Raw genomic sequence first — 10391 nt, forward strand, 5'->3', positions numbered from 1 at the left:
CTATGCTCTCCCTTCACTGTCGGAGGCACGGTGCCTGTGAATACCGGTTGCTGTTGCACTCAGGCCCTGATGCAGGCTTCCCTGGAGGGCATCTGGTCAGCCACTGCAAGAACAGGATGCTAGACGAACTAGTTGAAGACCTTGTGACTGTTAGAGCAGTATGACAATGGAACCCATGACCTAGGGAGGTGGTGGGCTCTCCAAAACTGGAGGCGTTCAAGAGGCAGCTGGACAGCCACCTGTTGGGGATGCTTTAAGCTGGATTTCTGAATTGAGCAGGGGGTTAGACTCGATGGCCTTATAGGCACCTTCCAACTCTATTCTATGATTCCCCTTGCTGGATCGTCACCTTGTAGTGGCAAGTGGGCTTGCGGGTTCCAATGAACCCTGTGAGCAATGCCGTTGGGAGTCATGTACTCCCAGTAGGGTCACCCATGGCGGTAAGGTCAAGGGAGAGGAACCAGACAAAGAGCGATCCAAGAATGTCCTCAATGGCAGAACAGGCGGAGGATAACAATGTGTATGTTACATACACAAGGCGGATGAAGGCTGCAGCAGATAAAAGACTTCCAATCGGCGTGGTATCAAACCATTGATATCAAGGCCATTGGATCAAAGCCTTTTTCTGTCAAGATTGTGTGTTGATCGTCATGCGCCGATCTCCCCACATAAAACAAATTCACACACAGGCGTCTTCCAAAACAAAAACAAAAGTCCCGTGAAACCTATGTCCTCACTGTGGGAGGTTGTGTGGATCTAGGATTAGCCTCCACAGTCACTTACGGACCCACCGTTAAAGACTTCTGGATCAAAGGAGGCCTTCTTAACGATGGGATCTGCAGTCCAACAACTTCACAGATTCCTATGCTGACTGGCAAGGCCTATCTTAGATCTTGGCACGTGCGCTCCAGAGGTCTTTCCCAGAAACCTCCTTACCAGAGATCGCACTAACTGAAGTGCCAATTACTGGAGCTGTGACCTTTTGCATGCACATGATATGCTCCACTAGGGATGGGAAGATCTGTCAATTTCGGTTCTCTCTGTTTCTCGTTTCTCTAATGTTAAATTCAGTCCTCTACATTTCAGCAGCAATCTGATAATTTTTTTTAAAATCCTCACGAAAATTCTCCACTATTTTAGCACGATTTTCTCCAAATAAACACATATTTGCAAGCTGTTTCTCATCACATCATGCCTTTCTGCATTTTATTTTCACTTGCCCCTAATATATGCAGTTTTGTAACTGTTGCTTAGTTGGCGAACTGCATCCCAAAATTCTAATAAATGCAAATTTCGAAGGAGGCTGTGTTTCCGCTCTCATATTGTTTCGGAAACTGCAAATTTGATAAATTCTTCTTGAAATGCAAACTGTATCAAAATTCTCACCCATCCCTGTGCTCCATCCCTGAGCTATGGCCCTCCAAATCCCCTGAAGGATGTCTAGCCATTGGAACAGTGGGGAGGGGAAGCAGAGCTGGGGTTCGAGCTGGTTGCAATATTCTTTGTGGGTGCTCTGCTGTGAAGATTGAGATAGATTTTTTTTTTAAAAAAGCATGTTTTTTTTATCTATTTATTATTTACCAAACAACAGAGACACACAGACATACGCAGATACACAGACAGAAACAGTTCTGTGGAGCTAACAGGTTTGCACTGTGCATTCGGCCCTTTGGCAAGTCCTAAATCAATGCGGATTGTCAAAGAATTCTGGAATCTTTGTTGCAATGGCTTCAGCCGCATTCTGCATTGCCTCTGTGGCCCAGAATTTCCTGTTCCTTATTCTGGGGGTGACCTCAACCTCTTTTGATATTCAGAGTGACAACAAGGACTTTAAAAGCAACAATCTGATGCAAACAGGTTCAGAGGAGGCAACAAGGATGATCAGGGGACTGGAAACAAAGCCCTATGAGGAGAGACTGAAGAACTGAGCATGTTTAGCACTGAGAAGAAAAGACTGAGGGGAGATATGATAGCACTCTTCAAGTACATGAAAGGTTGCCACACAGAGGAGGGCTGTGATCTCTTCTTGATCGTCCCAGAGCGCAGGACACGGAATAATGGGCTCAAGTTGCAGGAAGCCAGATTTCGACTGGACATCAGAAAAACTTCCTAACTGTTAGAGCCATACGACAATGGAACCAATGACCTAGAGAGGTAGTGGGCTCTCCGACACTGGAGGCATTCAAGAGGCAGCTGGACAGCCATCTGTCGGGGATGCTTTGATTTGGATTCCTGCATTGCACAGGGGGTTGGACTCAATGGCCTTATAATCCCCTTCCAATTCTACTATTCTATGATTCTATGATTCTAGCCGGGTTACATTGTACATCCATCGTTTGCTGCATCAACACTCGTTACTAGGCCTGGAAGAAACTCAGCTTAGATACCAGCGACTCTTGGGGAAGAAGAAAAAATGGCTGCCTCTGTTTCTCTCTCTCTTCCAAAGCTCTTTGGAAACATTCATGAATTCATTTTCACAGCATCCCTGAGAAGAAAGATGCATTATCACTCTTTTTATAGCAAGGGAAACGGCATGATTTGATTTCTTACTTAGCTTCTGTGGGAAGGATCATAGCTCAGTTGTAGTCCACATGTCTTGCATGCAGAAGGTTGCAGGTTCAAACCACAATATGGGCAGGTAGGGTAGGGGATGCCCCCTGTCTGAGACCTCGGAGAGTTGCTGCCAGTCAGTGTAGGCAACAATGAGCTAGATGAACCAAAGGTCTCACTTGGTGTAAGGCAGCTTCCTATTTAAATCAAGCCTTTCTTTGGAATAATGAGGACTAGAATCTTGCTATATCTTTACGGGAAGGGCCTGAAAACCCAGAGAGCAGATGCCAGTCGGTGTAGAGTGTAGACAATACTGAGCTACACGGGACTTCGGATAAGGCAGATTCGTATGTTTCGATGTTGCTCTCGCCACGGAAAAACATTTGCTTTGATTAGAGAGGAGACATTTGCTTTTCCCCCCCGGTCCATCCCCTAGAAAAAGAAGGCAGTTTTGCAGATTTATTTGATTTGATTTATTTATTATTTGATTTATATCCTGCCCTTCCTCCCAGCAGGAGCCCAGGGCGGCAAACATCATAAAAACAGACCTTAAAATACCTTAAAACAAATAAACTTTAAAAACATTTTTAAAGCTTTAAAGGCATCTTTTAAAAAGGGTTAAAAACATATCGTTTAAAAAAAATTGAATCGCAATTCCAACATAGACGCAGACTGGCATAAGGTCTCTACATAAAAGGCTTGTTGAAAGGGGAAAGTCTTCAAAAGGCGCCGAAAAGATTGCTCTCAGAATGTCCTCCACATATTTGTTGAAGAATTCTATGGGGGAAACTCAGGCCTTGGGGCAAGAGTGGCCCTTCAGGCCTCTGTATCGGCCCCCAGGATTCTTCTCGGCCACATCCCTTCCCCCCAGGCTGCACCCCTCACTGGACTACCACTACCACTGAGACATAGGAACAGAGGAAGCTAGCTTATGCCAAGTCCAATCATTGGTCCATCCAACTCAGAATTGTCTACACTGACGGGCAGCAGATCTGCAAGGTTTCACGCAGGGGTCCTTCCCAGTCCTGCCTGGAGATGCTAGTGGGGACTGAACCTTCTTCATGGAAAGTAGGCACTCTACCAAGGAGCTACATCCCTTTCCCCCAAAGGGAAAACCATTTTTCTTAATATAGGAACACAGGGATCTGTCTTGTTCCGTCAGATTATTTGTCTCGTATATGGAAAAAATGGAAATGGACTGCCTTCAAGGTGATCCTGACTTATGGCAACCCTAGAAATAGGGTTTTCATGGCAAGCGGTATTTAGAGGGGGTTTACTATTGCCTCCCTCTGAGGCTAGTCCTCCCCAGCTGGCTAGGGCCTGCCTGCACAAGCCAGCCCCTTCCTTGTCCTCAGCTGCCAGCTGGGGGGCAACTGGGCGCCTTGGGACTCTGCAGCTTGCCCACGGCTGCACAGGTTGCAGGGCATGTAACACCTGAGCCACTCACCGTGGGCGTGATCTTTAGCTGGCCCTTGACACCCAGGAGACACGAGCAGGGATTTGAACTCACAGACTCTGAACTCCCAGCCAGGCTCTCCTCCCCACTGTGCTATACCAGCTGTTTGTCTAGTATAGTATATATGCTATCTGAAAGGGTGCGGGAGGAGAAAAAGAAATGAGTGCTGGTGGCCAAATCCTGGGAAATGAGGGAGAGGAGTTTTACAAACACCACCCTAGTAGTGTTCAGCCCCTGTGTGAACTCGGAAGCTCGTCTTCAAAACCCGAAATGAAAATGATCCCACCCAACCTCCCTTTTCATTTAGGGAGCTTCAGACCTGCAAACGATTGAAAAGTGTGACGCACAGTGAAAAGACATCTGCTTGGAACAAGCTAATTTGGTCCTGGATGAGTGAAGAGTGTTGCATCTTATTAATAGCAATGCAAATTCTGACACCGTTGCTTTGACATAGCACACCCAACGGATGAATTTGTCATTATTTTGATGTGTGCAGAGGAGGTGGCTTCTCTTTTTCTTGTCCCCTGGCACAGCTCCTGGGCCATTGGGGATACAGGCAGGCAGAGGTCCAACAGGTTGACACTTCCTCCACGGTTGAGTTTTCCTTGCCGGACCCTCTGCACGATGGTCAGTCTGCTGTGAAAAGCGAAGCCATTTGCTGTGCCATATTACGCAGGCCTGCTCAGAAGTAAGCTCATCGAGTTTTGGAATAGGATTGCAGCCTGAGCAGTCAAAAAGTACTGTGAGCCTGACAGAATCTCTGTATAAGTCACCGCTCCAGCGTTTCCTTCCTGGTTTATGCCAGGGGTGGTGGTTCTCCAGGTGTGGCTGAAATCCTGCTCTCACTCTTCCTGACCGCTGGCTGCAGCTAATGGGAATTGGGAGTCCAACCACATCTGGAGGGGGGGGAAGACTCAACAGCCCTGGTGTGTAGGCAGGGGAGTAATCATGTGAGGTCTCAGGGGGGGTCTTAGTCCCTTTAACCTTTGGGGAGCAGGGTCCCAATGTCTCCAGCATCCTACAAGCCAATCAGCATGAAAGGGGAGTGTGTTAGCCACCGAGAAGAGTCTTCTCACATGCTTCCTTGTCCTTTCCTCCTGATTGGAGCCAACCAGAGTGAAAGGGGGTGAGTCAGTCATTGAGAAGACTCATCTCAGGAGCTAACACCCTCCCCTTTCAAGCTTATTGGCTCCTAGGCATTAACAAGGATCACATTTTCAACCCCGCAGCAAAAAAAAAAAAACAGGGAGGGGGCATGGCTATGAATAACATGAAGGGACCCTGCACTTCTGAATTTGCCAGTCTGCTACCGTGTGGGGACAATACCCAAGGAAGCATGTGAGAAGACTCTTCTCACTGGCTAACACACTCCCCTTTCATACTTATTGGCTCACAGGATGCTGGAGACATAGAGACCCTGCTTCCAAAAAAGGAAGAGGTCTAAGACCCCCAAGCGCCTGGATGACTACACTCCTGCCCATTCCCCACCACACAAGGTATCCTTCGGTCTCCACAGGACCATCGCGGGTTCTGACCCCTAGGGTTGCTCTAGGGTGGTGACAAGCGGGCGTGACGGAGAGAAGAGGGGCGGACCTACAAAGCCCAGCAGCCTCTCGGGCGGGAAAGGCCAGCTGGTGTTTCTTCCCCACCACCGCCACCACCACCACCACTCTCTTTTGGCGCCCCCTCTCCACCATCACCCAAAATATCGCTCTGAGGCATGCGGGGAAACCGATGGTGAGACGAGCTTGTTTCCCACGTGCGTTTGGTATACACGTGTAGGGAGGCGGGCGGGCCGGAGGAGCGCTCGAATCGCGCGCCCGCCTCGGACAGCGCTTGGATCACGCGCACAGGGCTGCGCGCGCGGCCGGGCGGGCAAGCCAGGGAGGCGGAGCAGCGCGCAAGCACGCCGCCGCCGCCTCTTTCTCTTACGACCGCGGTTTCTCGCCGGCAGCAGGGCTGAGCCGAGCCGGGAGGCGCTTCCGAGAAGAGGCAAGGCTAGCACAGGGACGGGCGAGGTGAAGGATCGGGGCCAGGGCTCTCTTTGGGGGAGGGGGCACCCCAGGCAGGCGCCGATGGGTGAGTAGCAGCGGCTGTTTGGCTGGGAAAGGAGGACCAGCGGGCAGAAGGACTCTAAGCCGAGAAGGAGCCGTTCCTCCCCGCCGCCACCGATGCACCCCCAAGTGCTGCACCCCTCTAGATAGCTAAGGCATCGGGGCTCCCCAAACACACACACAGAGAGATCACCCCCACAATACTACAGTGGGCAGGAGGTGGTCCAGCCGAAGTGGTGTCTGTAAGGGAGGGGAGGGGGAGGGAATGCCCCCAGCATTCCCACATGCAGGTGTGCCAGGAAGCCAGCGTGCCCAGCTAGGTGCAGAGGGAAGATCCCTGCCAGAAAGAGCCAGGATCGGGGAAAGGGCTCTGAGGGGAGGATCGGGCTCTCCCTCTCTCTCCAGGAGACAAATGAGGAGTTAGCTCTTCTCTGTGGGCAGGAGACTAGCTAAGAGCAAGGAATCGGAGAGGGTGGCGGTGGTCTGGCGGCCTCCCAGCACAGCTAGCACCTCCTTTCCCCAGGGGCCGCCTGCCCTGGCTGGCGCCTCCGCCCCACCCCCGCCCCCATGGCTGCAATGCTGCCCTGGCGTCGGAGCAAGTTTGTCCTGATGGAGGAAGGCGAGGGGAATGCCAAAGGCAAGAGCCTGGATCCCGGCTTGAGCTACGCCTCCTTGCTCTCCAACTTGGTCCGCTCCTGCCCAGACCTTTGGCCCGCCTGCCCCCTGGAGAGCCTGGGCAGTGTCTTCCGTGGCCGGCGGAGGAAAGTGGAGCTCAACAAGGAGGACCCCACCTACACCGCCTGGTACCTGGGCAACGCTGTCACCCTGCAGGCCAAGGGGGAAGGCTGCACCGATGCGGCGGTGGAGAAGATCTGGGCCAAGAGCGAGTTTGGGGGCAGGAGCACCAAGATGAAGCTGACCCTGGGCCCCCAGGGCATCCGCATGAGCCCTTGTGAGAAGGGGGCCCGCCGCCCCAGCCACGCCTACCTGCTGCACCGCATCACCTACTGCGGGACCGACGGGCGCCACCCGAAGGTCTTTGCCTGGGTCTACAGGCACCAAGTCAAGAACAAGGCAGTGGTCCTGCGGTGCCACGCAGTCCTGCTCTCCAAGGCGGAGAAGGCCCACGCCATGGCTCTGCTCCTCTGCCAGACCTCCCGCTCAGCCTTCAGTGAGTTCAAGCGGCTCAAGAGGCAGAACGATGCCCGTCGTGTCCAGCAACAGCTCCTGGGGGAGGCCATCATCCCTCTGGTGCCCCTTCGCAAACTCCTGAACTGCAAATGCCCTTATCAGCCTCCTGCAGACAGGAACCGCAGTGCCCCCAGGCTGAGCTCCATCCAAGAGGAGGAAGAGGAGGAGAAACGGGGCAAGGAGGAAGAGGGCCTCTGGGCCTCCAACACCTTCTGCAGCCGTGCTACTACCTCTGTGAATAACAGGACTGGAGCCAACGTGCTCGTTTGTGCCAGCAGCAACCTCAGCGCACCTAGCGCTGCCACCAGTACTAGGGGCATCCACCTTTCCATCAGCACTCAGGACGGTGCCCTGGCAGCCGACACTCCTGACAGCACAATCCCCAGCCACAACCCTGCCACCACTCACGTTTTCAAAATGGTCCAATGCAGGGAGAGGTTTGAGGTGCTGGCCTTGGTCCGTGAGATGAGGATCTGCACTTTGAGAGCCCCCCTCCGCCGGGAGGACTCGCCATCCTTGGAGCCCCCCAAAGAGCCATCTTGCTTGCCTTCGTAAGGATTCTGGAACCATGATTTTTTTTTTTTTGCAGACTTCCTGGTGATGGATTTGAGGGAGTGGGTGTCTGGAACATGTTCTCTTTCCTGCTGTGTTCCCTAGTTTGAACATCCAGGGCCGAGAGACTACACACAGCGGAATGGTTTGTCCTTGCCAGCTGATAAACATTGTTGATGTGCTGATACTACTTAGCTGACGCCTTACGGCCGAGTTTTTCTTTAGACCAAATCAACTGATCCTTCCAGCCATCCTTAACCATCTTCTGTGGACCCTTTGAGACTTCTCCTCCCTGCTTAAGAGACATGTCAACCTGTGCCAACCTGCTCAATGACCGTTGGAGGCCTGGTGCTTGACGTCTCTTGCAACATCGCTGTGAAGATCTCAGGCGGGTGGGATCCTGTACATTTTATGACCTCGATAGGAGAGAAAGAGAATCTAGCAAGCATCTCTGCCGACGGCTGGGAGGTTGTGCAGGTTTCAGTGGCAAAGGAGAAAAAAAAATTTAAAGGGAAAAAAATTGTGTGTATGTATGTATCTGTACAGATATTTATATGTAAAGAGTGTTCACCTTTTGAATTTGTATATGTTTTTGCATGCATCCCCCACTGCTCCAGTGAGGGGTTTTTGTGTGTGACATCATATTGGGCATCCGATTTTGGGAACCTGTCTCAGGTTGGGAGGCCACATGGGGCACTCTTTAGAAGCAATAACTCCTTTTCCCACCAACTAATATTGGAGCTGGAGGTGGGATTTAAATTTGGGGTCTCAAGTCCACTGCATTTCATTTTCACATTTTCACTAGCCCAGAATACCCTGCCCCCAAAGTAACACATTTTGTGTCCAGAAAACCCAGATTCTGTCCTTTGAGTAAGGGCCCACCCAGATTCAATCTTGCACATTTTAAAAAAAGTAAATTAAACCATGTGTGTGTGTGTGTGTGTGCGTGCATGATTGAATCTGGTTGGCCTTTACTCAAAGCAGAGAATCTTCAAGGAATCGAATTCCTGAAACACCCATTTAAAAACAGACTGGGTTTCTAGCCCTCTTGGTTTCACACAGTGAAAAGCCATGGGCAAGGATAGGCAACTGGTGACCCATGGGATGAATTCAGCGCCTCCCCCCTTATCCAGCAGCTTCTCATTTGGCCCTGGCGGAGCCCCTAACCCATTTTGCAGCAGGTTTTGATTCTTTCATTTCTTGCATGTTGGTAACCACCCAGGAAAAAACAAAAACAGACTCTGGATTCAATAGGTGTCTTATCAATGTGCACATGTCCATCAATGATGTGGAGAGGGCAGAAAAGAGAGGAAGGAACTGAAAACTGTGGTTAACAGTGTATGCTGAATTCTGTAGAACTCTGAAATAACAATAAAGCACAAAACCACAGAGGATTCTGATATATCGGTACCCGTTCAGAAAGTAGGTGGTTTGGAAAACTGAAATGTGGATGAGAAGAATTTGGGGGAGCATCTGTGGACGAGTGACACCATATTGGTGTCAGAAGGTTGTATCCAACTAAGGCTGCAACCCCATACACACTTACCCTGGGAGTAAGTCCCAGTGAAAGCAATGGAGCTTACTTCTGAGTAGACGTGTATTGGATTGCACTGTAAGTCATTCAGAGTAGATCCCATTGGGTTCTATCCAACTAAATTCTACTCAGAGTAGACCCACTGAAAACAACAATCCTAAATTAGTCATGTCCATAATTTCAGTGGGTGCACTTTGAGTAGAACTAACATTGGATACAACCAACTGAAATTAATGGGCTTAAGTTTATCACGTCTGGGGTATTGTTGACTGCAAAACTTCCTTTGGTTCCGTTCTGGGAAGAAATTTGTATTTGGGACTCCGGACTGTAGGATGTGATTCCTGCTAACGTTTTGCATTGGTGTTTGGGGGAGGGTCCATCGCTCAGTGGTAGAGCACATGCTTTGCACATGGAAGGTTCTAGGTTCAGTCCTTGGGATTTCCAAGTAGGGTGCAGAAAGACTCCTGCCCAAAACCAATGGAACCAATGACCTAGTGAGGTAGTGGGCTCTCCGACACTGGAGGCATTCAAGAGGCAGCTGGACAGCCATCTGTCAGGAATGCTTTGATTTGGATTCCTGCATTGAGCAGGGGGTTGGACTTGATGGCCTTATAGGCCCCTTCCAGCTCTACTATTCTATGATTCTATGAAACGCCTCCAACCAGTCAGGGTAGGCAATACTGAGCTAGATGGACCAATGGCCTTCTTCAGATATTCCTGTTTTGCATGCAGACGTTCCTACGCCTGATATCTCCAGGTACAGCTGGGAGGTGACTGACCAGGACCGAGACCTTGAGGTCACGGGATAGCTTGGTGGAGGTGTTGACCCAGTGTACGGCAGGTGGGGAAAAAGGTGAACTCTGTGTGAGGGATCACTAGGAAAGGGGTTGAAAAGAAAACTGCCATTGCCATAGTTACACAAATCTATAGTTAGACTAGGGATGAGGTTCGCTGCCTAGTTCTGATCTGCTTGTATTCCGATAATCCATCGTTCAATCCCAATCCACCTTTTTTGGTTTCTGCTTGCTTTTGCACTTGCTGGTTCAATCTGCCG

At 50.5% G+C, this 10391-nt stretch overlaps 1 protein-coding gene across 1 annotated transcript; it reads left to right on the forward strand.

The window, feature by feature from the left end:
• The first annotated feature begins 5640 nt into the window (after nucleotides 1–5640).
• Nucleotides 5641–9174, forward strand: FAM43B (family with sequence similarity 43 member B). The gene has a single exon (XM_061601029.1). The coding sequence runs from the start codon at nucleotides 6628–6630 to the stop codon at nucleotides 7804–7806; it is 1179 nt and encodes a 392-aa protein (XP_061457013.1). The 5' UTR covers nucleotides 5641–6627; the 3' UTR covers nucleotides 7807–9174.
• The last annotated feature ends 1217 nt before the right edge of the window (nucleotides 9175–10391 follow it).

The sequence above is a fragment of the Rhineura floridana genome, chromosome 18 (genome assembly GCF_030035675.1).
Source record: "Rhineura floridana isolate rRhiFlo1 chromosome 18, rRhiFlo1.hap2, whole genome shotgun sequence".
Classification (NCBI taxonomy): domain Eukaryota; kingdom Metazoa; phylum Chordata; class Lepidosauria; order Squamata; family Rhineuridae; genus Rhineura; species Rhineura floridana.

Coding starts and splice junctions, on each gene's coding strand:
- FAM43B (XM_061601029.1), top strand. CDS start 6,628: ATGGCTGCAATGCTGCCCTGGCGTCGGAGCAAGTTTGTCCTGATGGAG.